The sequence below is a fragment of the Acomys russatus genome, chromosome 10 (assembly GCF_903995435.1).
Source record: "Acomys russatus chromosome 10, mAcoRus1.1, whole genome shotgun sequence".
Lineage (NCBI taxonomy): Eukaryota > Metazoa > Chordata > Mammalia > Rodentia > Muridae > Acomys > Acomys russatus.
Window position 1 is genome coordinate 49,536,463 of NC_067146.1, and position 14,474 is coordinate 49,550,936.

The 14,474-nt window shown below is 39.7% G+C and overlaps 1 protein-coding gene across 1 annotated transcript in view; it reads right to left on the minus strand.

Annotated features, from left to right (window-relative positions):
• Positions 1–238: 238 nt before the first annotated feature.
• The window catches only part of Rsbn1l (round spermatid basic protein 1 like), a 53,277-nt gene continuing 39,041 nt past the window's right edge, over positions 239–14,474 (minus strand). Inside the window, exons 4-8 of the mRNA XM_051152099.1 lie at positions 13,380–13,517; positions 11,101–11,243; positions 7,698–7,865; positions 2,975–3,083; positions 239–2,881 (exon numbers count right to left, since the gene is read on the minus strand). Of these exons, the coding sequence (XP_051008056.1) occupies positions 2,240–2,881; positions 2,975–3,083; positions 7,698–7,865; positions 11,101–11,243; positions 13,380–13,517 (1,200 nt within the window). The 3' untranslated portion in view covers positions 239–2,239. The remainder of the gene's footprint in view (positions 2,882–2,974; positions 3,084–7,697; positions 7,866–11,100; positions 11,244–13,379; positions 13,518–14,474) is intronic.

The following is a 14,474-nucleotide window of genomic DNA, read 5'->3' on the forward strand; positions in this document are numbered from 1 at the left end:
TTCACAGAGATGTATGCATCTGACAGAGCAATTAAATTTTTATGGATAACTAGATAGCAATGGGTTACATAAGAAACTATACCTAAGGCCGGGTGGCAGTGGCAAACGCCTTTAATCCCAGCACTCGGGAGGCAGAGGCAGGCAGATCGCTGTGAATCCGAGGCCAGCCTGGTCTACAAAGTTAGTCCAGGACAGCCAAGCTACACAGAGAAACCATGTCTCAAAAAAAAAAAAAAAATCAAAGAAACTATACCTAAAAGAAATAGCTCTGCTGTTTCAGATATGCCTTCTTTAAGCTAAAACTTAAGGCTCATATGTTTTGGAGACACTCTAACAGCATTTCCTTACAGTGTGCCTGCATATATGAGACTGGAAATAAAACATGCTATGATAAATGTATCACCACCAACTTAAAAACAAAACCTTAACAATATCCCTTCCTATTTAATACCTGTTTAAGAATTTTTGGTTCCTATTTTAAGGAAGACGAAGACCCTAAATTTAGCTTAAAGTGGATTAAAGAAGTACAGTGAACAACAGCTAATTACATATGAATCAAACCCCTATATATACTGTCAAGATTTTTAACTTCTCTATTCCACAACACTTCTGCCACTGCAAGCATCCTGAGTTCCTTCTATAAGCCACCACAATTTCCTATTTTATTTGCCTATCCTATAAGTCAGGAGATAAGACTTCCCACTGTTGCTGCAGTTGAGTTTTATCAGTTCTGGGGAAATACATTTTTCTAAGTGATTTCTCACCAACTAGTAACATAAGCTTTGACAGCTTACCAAAGATGAGGTGGAAATGGAACCTACTGAAATGGAAATAGTGGTCTCCCAAAAGACAGTGCAGCACAAGGAAAAACAACTGAAAAATCAGCAATCAAGAGGGCCCAGAATAATGCAAAGAGCAAACTGCTTCCACCTGCACACACCAGATACTTTCTTAGCCTTTAATGATGGAAGTGGAAGCAGACTGAAAGTGTGCTGAAGTCGTGGATGCAGATTTCTTTACTCACCTTGCCGGCACTGGCCATCCTGTTTCCTACACAGTGAACCTCCTAGAGCATCCTTAGAGGAGGAAGTACACCCTGCTTTTGCTTTGCAGGCTGGGGAGGGGTCCTGAGGAAGATGAGCTGACAGTGTTGTGTTAGTTACATCTGTACATGGCAGCTGAGTCACTACCATCGCCCTTATTTTAAAATCTCGTTTTTGTGATATGGAAAAACGTAAAAGACGACTTTTAATTGCTCATAATTAAATTTTCTGTATGTCAATTTTTTACTTGGCTATTATTAAAATACAGGTGCTTATTAGAAAATTTTCTATGCTTATTACTTACACAACAAAAAAAGTTACACTAGGGCTAAAGAATCTGGCCACATTAACTTCATCATATTAGTTTCTCCCAACTTCTAAAACTCTTATTAAATTATTTTCTTATTGTTGAACATAAATACTTTAGAATGTATTCCAGGAAGTAGCACTAAGAATTTTTATATATTCATCAATTTAAGAAATTGTGCAAAACAATATACATTTATACAATCCCAAGCATTCATGTACACACACACACACACACACACACATAAAGTATATATGTATATGCCTTCATAACTGAATCCTAGTTTTTTGAATGCTTGTACAGCACGGAAAATTTAAACATTTGCTAGATTTGAACACACTTTTCCCTCCCACATGTATATATTAACAGGAACATAATGTATCAAACAATTAAACTAAATTGTCAGTATGTTTTTGCAAATTCAACAGAAAGCATTTATTAATATGAACCTTTATTAAGTGGCTCACGTTTCAATATAAATCACACTAAAAAGACTTTTTAAGGCTATTTACACTACAGTGCTAACACATTTTAAATGGAAAAAAAAAGTTGGTATAAATAAGCTCTATGGCAAAACCTTAAATTGTCAAAAAAAGAATTCTGGCTCATATTACAAAAAAATATATTTATATGATTTTTTCAGCTCTATTCTAAAACCTAAAACTCCAATGACTTTCTAGAGCCTCCTTGGTATTTAACCCTGCAAGATTTACAGTGCATCTGGCCCTAAGTGCTTGATACTTCACAGTTATGGACAGGCACTGAGGAATGTTACAAAGCTACATAAACTATATTTTGTAACAGACTTGAGAGCAGTTCCTAGGTTTGCTTTCAGATTTCATGAATCATTATTACAAATTATTTTTAAAGGAATTTGAAATGTACAAATTTAGCACAATTTGTCATCATCATGTTTATCTTGATTTGACTGTAGAGAACCGTGTTGCCTTGTATCAACAATATTAGTGAGACTTCCAGGACACAATTCTTCCTTTAAGTCTTTGTTGGTGTTTTCAAATTTAGAATCCATGTTAATGTGAAAATCTGAAAACTGAACATGATCCAACTTTGCCTTAACATTCTTGCCTTCTATATTATTTGGTGTTCTGGTCTTTTCAGGTATATTAACTTTCACAGGTTCCTCCTTGGTTCTTATAGATGCAATAGGTTCATGTGTAATTTGTTGTAATTCATATTTAGAACGAAGTTTGTCTGAAAACACAGAGTCTGACGAGGTTTGGTTCACAGCACAAATCATGTTCTCAGTGTGAGGTCCGAGAACTGATGATGTGGGGCCCGACGACATGCCTTTTTCATGAGTAACCGTACTGTGACAAGTGTCCTCCTCTGCGTGATATAATTTAAGCCGAACATGCCATGCCAGACTGCATACAGCTGAAACTGTCTTGAACTGATGGACAACATTCCTTGGAATAAAATAAATGTCATTATCATACAGCTGAACCCTGGCATAGCGAATGCCTTCTCTCCTCAGCTGGTTAAGTTTGGCGTCGTCAACCCACTGGACACACTAAAAGAGAGAAACAAGAACACAGGTTAAGTCTCTTGCACAATAAAATTGAAATGAAAAAAAAAAAAAAAAAGATAGTTATTTAAGTTTTACCTGGGACAGTGGAGGTTCATGTAAATCTAGTTGCATTCGTTGAACTACTTCTAAAAAATCTTCTGCATGAAAACAAATTACATCTTTGGTTATTCGGGGTTGATCAGGCCTGTAGAGGAGGGCAATAGTAACGAAATCTTCCATTAATGTCTCATCCTGCTAAGTCCTTAATAAACTCAAATAAGACTAGTTTATGATCACCACTGAAGTCTCCTTACGTAGTTTACACAATGAGTTCCAACCTAAACAGACTAACAGCTTTACCAGAATCTTGAAAAATTAGAATGCTTTGCATAAGTAAATTATACAAACTATAAAAGGTAAATATCTCATTTAAAATATAGTTCAAAAAATTTCAAAAAAATTTCAAAAAAAAAATATAGTTCAATTTTTCTTTAAATTCTTTTTTTTTTTTTTAAGTTTTTTTTTTAGTAATATTTATTTTATTTAGTGTATGGGTATTTTGCCTGCATACATGCTGGGTGTAAGGGATCCCTTGGAACTGAGTTATAGAGAGGTATGACTTCCCATGTGGGTGTGGGGAATTGAACCTGGGTCCTCTAGTGGATCAGTCCTTGCTCTTAACCACTGAGCCATCTCTCCAGCTCCTTCTTTAAATTCTTAAAAGTGCAAATGCTCCATAAAAGAATTTGAAGCATGCATAGAAAGACATATAACACATGTTGTAATTTCTGTGTGTACACTAACAGAGCTGATCTTGGCAAAGCACAGAATGGTGGTTAGCACAGACGGGGAGCAGCAGACTTGAGATGGAGAGATGAGTGCAGCTGTATTTAGATAAGAATAAATGTCAGGAGAGGGACTGGCTAGCATTTAATTATAGACTGTAAAACAGAAAGAAGAAAACTTGATTTCCACCACACGAAAATGCTAGCATTAATTTTTATAACTAGCATTAATTTTTATAATTAGCATTAATTTTTATAATGAGAAGTATGGGCAGAGGTGGCTCATGCCTATAACGTGAGCTTTAGAGTGACACTCATGGGGGGAGGGGTGATACTTTCTTGTTCCACAGAAAATAACTGTCTTCCTGAACACACCCAATCTTAAAGAGTCCTGGACACTAAGTACGGTTGGGCTTAGTTAGTATCAGATGGGGAAAGAAGCCATAACCGTGCTGATGCATACAACTGAGTAACTCTTGCTGTGTTTTATTTAATTGCTGTAGTCACTAGTGCACATTAACTATGCGTACTACTGCACTTAGTAACTTAGAAACAATAAACTAAGAGATGTTCATTAAAAATACTCACATTCTCTACTAGAGACATTAAATTTTTACATAAATTGTGAAATTGCCAAATTCTTCAGTCAAGAATACACAAATGCACTTTCAGAGGCTCAAGATAAATGTGTGAAGTGAAATTCCAAGCAATGTAATATACACGGAAAGTAATGATAGAGTCTATCATTACTGAGACAACTAGTAAAAAACAACCAATCACTATGTAGAATTGTAGAGCCCAGTGCCAGTTAACACCTACAAAACACTCCCATACCTAAGGCTCAGGAGAACATGTAGAAGTGGGGATTGGAAAGATTTTAAGAGCCAGATGATCAGGGGCTGTGCTACGAGACTGTGTCTCTGATGTTAACAGCTGCACATGTAAAGTCTCACCAACATAACCACTCAAAGATGAAATTAACAAACATGCCAAATGCCATGGCCCATGAGGCCTCAACCCTACACAAAGAACTACAGGCAACTGAGTAAAAGAGGGAGTGGGAGACACAGTCCTCCCCAGGGGAAAGCGAACTGATTGGTTCTCAAGTGCCAAGCGGTCAGCCCTGAAAACATAGAAGTAGTATTACATGGACTCAACAGGTTATATTTGGGAGTATATATGTATATGTAAGTACATGTATGCATGCAGTAACAACTGATGAAAATAAGGCCATAGATTTAAGAGAGACCAGTGAGGGATATACAGAAGAGTCTGGAGGAAGGAAAAGGAAAGGGAGAAATGTTGTAACTAAAATACAATCTCGAAACAAAACAAAACTTGGGGGTCAGAGATACAGCTCAGCAGTCAGGAGTACTTATTGCTCTTCTAGATGATCTGAAATGGGTTTCAAGCAGCCACATAGGTCAACTCACAATTGCGATTCCAGTTCTGGCCACATAAACTGTTTATTTCGAACGGGTATTAAGCATACCTCTAAGAATACTCTTAATACCTGGGGTGCGGGAGGTCGGAGAGGGGGAGGACCAGGAGAGAGGACAGAAATCTGGGGAGGCTCCCAGGAATCTATGGGGGTGAGTGTGTGTGTGTGTGTGTGTCTGTCTGTCTGTCTGTCTGTCTGTCTTTTAAGGAGACTAAAACCAATACCTCCTTTAGCCAGGTGAGACTTCCAGTGGAGGGAGAGTGGCACCAATCCACCTATAAAACCTTAGTCCCAAAATTTGTCTTGCCTACAAGAAACGCAGGGATTAAGATGGAGCAGAGATTCAGAGAATGGCCAACCAATGACTGGCCCAACCTGAGCCCCACCCTGTGGGAGAAAGCCAACCCCTGTCACTATTAATGATATTCTGCTGTGCTTGCAGACAGGAGCCTAGCCTAACTGTTTTCTGAGAGGCTTCATCCATCAGCTGATGGAAACAGATACAGAGACTCACAGCCAAATAGGCCGAGCTTGGAGTTCTGGGGAAGAGTGGGAGGGAGGATAGAGGAAGCGGGAGGGGTCAAGGACACAAGACCTACAAAAATCAACTAGCCTAGGTCCATGGGAGCTCACAGAGACTGAACCACCAACCAAAGGGCTTGCATGGACAGAACCTAAGTCCCCTACACATATGCAGCAGATGTGCAACCTGGTCAACATATGGGTCCCCCTAACAATGGGAGTAGAGGCTGTCTCTGACTTTGTTGCCTGCCTCTGAATCCCTTTTCCCTAGGCTGCCTTATCTGGCCTCAGTGGGAGAGGATGTGCTTAGTCTTGCTGCTACTTGAGGTGCCAGGATGGGTTGGTACCCCTTAGAGACTTCCCTTCTCTGAGAAGGAGAGGGAGGAATGGGGGAGGGGCCGTGAGGGTGGGACTGGAAACAGAGGAGGGATGGGACTGGGATCAGGCTATAAAAAGTGATTAAATAAGTGAATTTTTAAAAAGAAAAAGAAAAAACAGAACACAAAACAGAGGGGGGAAGGGAACGACAATAGCTTCCTTAGTGTCATTTAGTAAGAGAAAATAGTGATGAGACACTGCCTTGTTACAGGCCTAAAAGAAATAGATCTGTTGCACTGTAAAGTGAAAAATGAGCCTAAAAGACTCTTACTCCCTGTAACTAGCGCAGGTACTCTATCACACATACAGGAAGCAACTAGCATAGCACTCTTCCAGGACTAACAAAATCACTTTTTCCCTTCTTTACTATTAAGAGGTAAAAACCCATCACTGGGGCTTAAAGAGGTCAGCTTGCTCTAAGCACTCAGGCTAACTGCTCTGGGGCAGTCCCCAGTTAACAGAGATGGTGGCAGACAGCACTGCGCTCGACTTGGCGTTAATTTATAAAGCGGTACTAAAATTTCTCTTTAATGAAGAGTCAGCCTGCATTAGTAGTCTTTAAAAAGCGTATTTCCTTATATAGAAATTTTAAGTTATATTTTTCATAAATCCTTAAAAGCTATAATATTTTTAAATCTTTTTAGGAAGTCAGGCATGGTAGCCCACACTTTTGCTCCCAGCACCAGGGAGGCAGAGGCAGGCGGATCTCTTGAGTTCAAGGCCAGCCAGAGTTACACAGAGAAACAAGCTGAGCCAGGCAGTGGTGATGCATGGCCGTTAATCATAGCACTTGGGAGGCAGAGGCAGCTGGATCTCTGTGAGTCTGACTCTGTCTTGGGGGAAAAAAAGAAAAAAATTAAACTGGTTTCTGGAGGCCAGAGAGATGGTACAACAGGTAACAGCACTTGCTGCCAAAGACCTGCGTTCAGACCCCAGCACCCATGTAATAAGGCAGGCATGCCCCTGCAACTATAGCCCTAATACTGTGCCAGGCAGAGAACAGAGAACAAGTCTCCTACTTAGCACTTAACGAGCTAAACTAACTGCCCAATAGCTCTGCACCATAAATGTATTCCCATGTGCAATGTAAGCAAAAAAGCAAACAGAGTCATTTGTAAACGGGCATATCGTAAACAACAAGTAAATCTAATTTTCCCTCTAACAGCGCTACCACTGCCCAGCCTGACCGATAAAGGGTTGAAGTGGCACTTGGGAGGCAGAGGCAAGTAAGACTCTTTGAGTTTAAGGGAACCCTGATCTACACAGTGAGTTCCAGTCATGCACAGTAAGGCCAGCTACATAGTAATATCCTGTCTCAAAAATAATAAAGTTTAATTGTTAAAAAGAAAAAATATATATAACAACAGTAGTTAGTATGTGCAAGACCCTGGGTACAAGCCCTAGTACAACCAACACCAACAGAAAAAGTCACAGTAGGGACTGGAGCAACAGCAAAGTAGTTAAGAGCACTGGCTGTTCTTCCAGAGGATGCAGGTCCATCCCCAGCACCCACATGAAAGAAAGCTCACAAGTGTCTGCCCACCCCCCCACCCTCCCCACCCCCCAGTTCCAGAGCATCAGGTGCCTTCTTCTGGCCTCAGCAGGAACCGCACTCATGGCTGGTGTTTGGGTAAAATATTCACGCACATAAAATAATAAATGAATCTTTTATAAAATCAGCAGTTAGATGTACCACTGTCCACAGTGTACAGCCTTCAGCACTCCAACAGCTGCTGTTGTCTGTCGTTCAAAGCCTTGTCCTATGTGATCTGCATGGGCTCTCGTCCTATCTTCAAACAGCATCTCCCGAGGCTCACTGGTTCGAGGTAGATACTGAAGATTTTTTATCTCATTGGTAGTCCTGTTTTTAAAAAGAGATTTGCATTTAAATACTGAAGCTTTTTGCTTCCTTACCAGATATTTTATAATCACAAATTTCAGATAAAAGGAGATGCTTAATTTTTAAAATGAATAAAGGCAAACTAAAAATACACATATCAATGCCCTGTTCTGGGAAATACCTTTCACACAGTGGCAGCCCTGGAGTTTAGAAGTCCTTTGTATAGGCCTGTACACTTGCTTTAGTGTAATACATACTTTAGAACAAACATAACTTTTAAATGAATTATGGCACATGCTTTTAGGCCAGGTGCTAAATTGGTAGGTACTGAGACTAGTGAAGGAGATGACAGTGACAGTTGAAGCTGCTACTGTTAGGAGAATGTCAAAGAAAGACAAAAAAAATAAATTAGCATGAAAGGGCCAAAAAAAAAAAAAGTTTAACGACAACAAAAACCTGGGCAGTGACTCTACAGAACAGTTTACTAGAAGCAGAAAGAAAGCCTGTAACTGCTTTGCAAGGCTGCCATCTTGCACTGGCTCTCTTGTCCGCTCGTCATCTAGAATTTACGTTGTAAGCAGACCCTGCAGCCCACTACCCTCACACCGCCTCATCACCTGCCCGTCTCCTCACTCATCCTCCTATGAGTCCTTCACTACCTCCACTCCCCGCGCCACCGCCTGCCGCACGTAGTGCAGCCCTGCATTAGGCTTACCAGGCTGTATACACATTTTTGCTCTTTGTGGTTAATGTTCTACCTATGCAGAAAGTTAGATCATGCTGCCTACACAAAGCTAACAAATGTCGAGCTGGCACCACATTCAATTCCCGCAACACACATGCAGCCATAGAGCTGTTATTAGTTGGACAACAACATACCGTGAAAGCATCACACACATCATGGGCAATAAACCATGAAGCACACAGGAATTCCTCTAGGGACTGGTGACCCCTTGTAAATTACATCTAAAAGCTTGTGTCTACATTATTCTGGCAACAGACTTTCTAATTAAACTTGCTTTAGATCCTGAAAAAAGCAAGAGTAGTGGCACTTGGGAGGCTGAAGCAGGCAGATCTCTATGAATTTGAAGCCACTCTGGTCTACATAGTGACTTCTAAGACAGCAGGGCTATAGAGAGAGACCTTGTCTTGAAAATTAATAATAATAATAATAATAATAATAATAATAATAATAATAATAATAATAATAATAATAATATATCCTGAAACAAGGTTACTAAGCATTGAGAGAGGGATGGGTAGATGTTCCAGCAGTTACATGAAGAACTGCTCTGGCAGAGAACCAGAGTCCAGCGTCAGCCCTATGCTGGGTAGCTCAGGAGCGCTGTAACTCCAGCTCCAGGGCAGTGACACTACTGCCCTACACAGGCACTTGCATATACCTACATGCAGACACATACACAAACACATAAATTTATTGTTTTTGTTTTTGTTTTCCGAGACAACGTTTCTCTGTGTAGCCTTGACTGTCCTGGACTCGCGTTGTAGACCAGGCTGGCCTCGAACTCACAGAGATCCACCTGCCTCTGCCTTCTGAGTGCTGGGATTAAAGGCGTGCGCCACCACGCCCGGCAAGTTTTTTTTTTTTTTTTTTAATTAGAGTAACTTTTTAAAAAGAAGAAAGAAAAAAGAAAAAGGAAGGAGGAGAAACGAAGAGAAAGAAGGAGAAGGAAGGAAAGAAGGAAGGAAGGAAGGAAGGAAGGAAGGACAGAAGAAAAGCAGCAGCAGCAGGAGCTCTGGGAAACACAGTGTTACAGTTGTTACTGACTTAAAAATTTACTCATTGGATCATTATTTATCAAACAGTAGACACTATGTGACAAGCCCAACAGAGTCCCTGCAGTCAAGAAACCTACCACTTACTCAATGACATCTAGTCCTGTTTCATTTGTTTTGGTTTTGGTTTATATTTATTCACTTTATTCGCACAAATGTTTTGCCTGCATATATGTGGCACATCACACGTGTGTTTGGTGCCTTCAGAGCTCAGAGGAGGGCATAGGATCCCCTGGCATTGAATGGCTGTGAACACCATGTGGGAATGGAAGCTGAGTCTTCTACAAGAGTGACAAGTGACCTACCTTAACCATTGAGCCATCTCTCCAGACCTGCTCTGTTGTTTATAATAATCCATGGAACCATTAAGATCATCTTAGTCATCTACAGAAAAGCCACTCTCCCCTAGCACCACCAATTCTATGACCACAAAGTTAGCTTGGTATATATTTTCTAACCTTTTTTCCATGAAATGCCACACATGTATACAATGTATTTTTATCACAGTCATCTCCTACCCCTTCCAGATCTATCCCCACATCACTACCTCTTCCCAACCCCAACTTTATGTCTTCATTTTTAATAACCCAACAAGACCATTTTGTGTTGCCAGGGACCACAACCTAAAAACAAAAACAAAACAAACAAACAAACAAACAAAAATAGGACTCTCCCTTCCTCAGAAACCATCAGCTGTCAACAGCCAAGACTCCCTGCCCCTCTATACTAGAATGTTAACTGGCTCAACCTTGTGCTGGTCTTCTGTAGGCAACCATGGTTGTTCTGAGTTCACAAACACAGCAATCTTGTGTTTCCAGAAGACACTACTCCATCAGGGCCCTCTCTAACCTCTGGCTCTTACAGCCCTTCATCTCCAGCTTCTAAAACTTTGTGGGTAGAGGGCTTTACTAATGTCCACTTAGGGCTGAGCGTTCCACTGACCCTTATTCACTACAGTCTGACGAGTTGTGAGCTTCTATGTTAACCACTGTCTATTACAAAAAGATCATGTTGCTTTTTTGAGCCAGAGTTTTTTTTTTTTAAACTTTGAACTCACTATATAGATTTAAACTCATTCTTGCTAGTACAAGTCCAATTGAAATAAAAAGTCAATCAAAAGGACTATCATTGTTCTCCAATCCAGAACACAGCGGATTTCTCCATTTCTCTTTATGTTATTTCATATCCTCCCATAAGATGGGCTAGTTCTTAATACAAGTTGTCAATATCTGTACTCCAGAACAGTTTATTTCTCTGTATAAGTGGCATCTTTCCAATCCTAGTTGGTATTTATTCTCATCTGTTTTTCTCATGTCTCATTTACTGTGGTAGTTTATAACCAAGTATATCAACATGTGGCCTGTATCAGGAATTTTCTCCCGCTTATGCTATAAATATCTTCTTCTACATAGAGACACACACCAAGCCGTCCTCACTAATAAAGATGTGTAAAACAAACCTTTTCCTTTTGAAGGGTGACTTTGGCATATCAGCCACAGGGATCATTTGTTCTCCTGGACGCACCCACATGATGGGGCCGTCGTCACTGTCCTTCCGACTCTCCAATTTTAGACTAGACAGTGTTCCCCATGGCAATGTACACTAGAAACAAATAATTACTTAAGTTAATTACTTTCAAGACATACCTTCAAGTACATACTAAAAGTACTGCAAGGAGGGATATGTGGGTGCAGTGGGAAAGAGAAGGGGGAACAATGTAATTATATTACCATCCCAAAATAAAAAAATTAAAAGTTGATCTGTAAGCCAACAGATGAAACTGATTTTAAAAACCCTAACTCTCTCTATAAGCATCTTTACAATGCACTAACAAATTAAAGACTAAAATGAGATGAAGAAGAAAAAAAGAGCCCCCCTCTTAAACACAAATTCATATATACTCAAGCATTTGAAATATATACTATATTAGCGCATCCCTATTTATCCCTGTATTTAGCTTCATAATATTCTGCTTCAAAGGCACCAGAAGAGCAGTTACATCCAGACTGTTCCCTGACCCACCCTGCTAGAAGTAGGAGTCAATGTATTCATCATTTGTCATTTTTCTTTCTAACAAACACAAGGTAATATAATTTTAATAAGTTGTCAAAACGAGCAAGTACAACAAGCTTGAAAACAAACAAGTTTTAAAAAATTAAATGTTTCCTTAGCTAGTGATAATCAAATACTAACAACATCAAAAAAAATTAAGTATTTGCTTAGTTGTTTCTTTCTCTTTTGTTTTTGTTTTTCAAGACAAGTTTTCTCTGTGTAGCCCTGGCTGTCCTTGAACTTAGAGGTCCGCCTGCCTCTGCATTAAGACATGTGTTACCACTGCCTCCCAGTAGCTTCTTGAAAAAACTAAAATAAAATTAAAAGTGAAGGAAATGGAAGGAAGATGACCATCATGGAATGGTGTTTTGTTTTGTTTTTTTTAATCACCATATAGTCCCTTTTGAAATAATCAATTTCTCTACAAAGAATGTTTAAAATAAAATTTGAATATTACTTAATAATGATTATAATTAAAGTACTTGATATGATTAGCTGAAAGAAAAAGTAACAAAAAGTTTAAAAGCTATAAGGGGGGGGGGGAATAATATAATGAAAGAAAAAAACCAAACTCTCTAAATACACAGGACAGAAAACCTGTGATGCAGAAGTGAGAACAGAAGAAGCTGATGTAGTGAGCTGTAGCCAAACCTTACACTCTGCTGTGTACCACGGCCCTGCATGTCAGGGAGCTTCACACTGATCTTTGGGTTACTGATTATCAAGTAATTAACCACCCAGTTGAGAGACTTCTCTCGCAGCGGGATCCCCCAGGTAACCCATAGCAGGAAGCAGCAGCTGCTTCACAACTAAAAGGGAGGGCTGTGGAGACGGCTTAGCAGGTCAGAGTTCAGCACACAGAACTGGAGGCCAAGCTCAAGCCCCACAACTCATGCACACACAAAAGAGACAAGACTCCACAGGAAAAAGCAGAGGAAAGAAAAAGGAGGGATTCTACACAGCTGTCTTCTGATTGCCACATGCACCTCGTGGCACATATGTGCCCCCACTCCACATGTACTAATAATAATGAATAATTTTTAAATATTTTTTAAATATAAATGGAATTTGATTGGAATATTTTATAGACAATAATGGGGCATGAGCTCAATGTTTCTATACAACTGCACAATTCCCCAGGCCAGTTTGCCACAATATCAAGCCACCACACCTTTGCTCTTAAGATGTTTGACAGGTTTCTTCCTACACTTGTTGAATCCTCTGGTGCTTTAGTCCCCAAAAACAAACAGGTGACAGTAACAGGAAATGTTATTTGCTAGTTCACTGTTTAACTTTGCCATTACAATTAAAATTTTAAAATTGCAAACGTACTAACAAAAAATTAAATTCCTTCCTTTTCTTCCTTCTGATTTAAATAATTTTTTTTAAAAAAATGAACTCTGCTGGGTGGCGTGGTAACCCACCATGCCTTTAATCCCACCACTCTCAGGAGGCAGAGGCAGACAGATCAGCCTGCCTCTGTGCAGTTGAGGACTGCCTGATCTACAGAGCAAATTCAAGACTGCCAGGGCTACAGAGAAACCCTGTCTCAAAAAATGTCGCCATCATCATCATCACCACCACCACCACCATCATCATCATCATAATTCTAAACAGCCATTTATCTGTATCACCTATAACCTGAAAGTAATACCCACAATTTAGAATGCCAAGATTTTCTCTTACTTTTAAAAATGGTGACTCCTCCAACATGTCCAGAAACTCAGGGAAGTAATCTCCCACTTCTTCATCAACTGCTCCCACCAGGCTTATCTGTCGCATCGGACCAGCTCTGTAAGTACCATGAGAATATGTTCTTTTTACCTGAGTGACATGAATTAATTGAAAGTTAGACATGAAGTGTTTGCTACTGATGCATTAACAATGAATTACATCATTCCAGATTACTAGAACATAATACAAGGCAAGAAAAAAACAAAAGCTTTTAATACAAGGCTATATACGTGTGTGTGCGTGTGTGTGTCTGTGTGTGTGTATATATACATTAATCAAGCCAGCTAATCTCCATTTCTATCTCTGCAAACTACTCATTAAAAAAGTGCAAAGAAATAACACTGTAGAGACAACCGACTACACCATCTCCTAATAGCAGAAGAGTTCATGATTTAATACAGAACGCTACTAAAAATAGTCACATGACACACCTTCATTTTTCTAAAGTGACAGCCCCTACCTTTTATTACAACTGTCCAATTACTCACATTACAAGTGGTTTATGTGACAAAGATCACTAACCAGGGCCCAGCTCACATTTCTATCATGAACTCTGAAGAAACGGTTGAAATTAAGAGCTGGAAATTCTAAAGCACAATTCCACCTCTGCGATCACACAGCTAACTTCGGAGCTGACAAACTCCACCCGTCGTCTCGTAACGCAGGCGGCAGAGGGAAACACCTGCTACCCTGCTAGCCACTGTGTCACATCCAAAGGCTCAAAACTAAGCTGCCTAACCCTTCTGGCTTACTTATACTTGGATTTTCAAAGGTATATTAAGTTAATCCTCAGAGAACTGGTTTTGGTTTTGGTTTTGAAGATGTGAACACTAGAAAAGGGTAGGTATTATTTAAGCTTCTTTTCAGAGGCAAACTTTAAACAGAATCCCAGTGATCATGTTTTTTCTGAAGTTAGACTCTGTGGCCACCATATGTAGAAGATCAACAAATCAGTTTGCCCAGGACTAGCCTAGTTTAAAATTAAATCCTATAATGCAGACAAATCTAGATGAACACATTTTTGACACATTATAAAATCGGGACAAC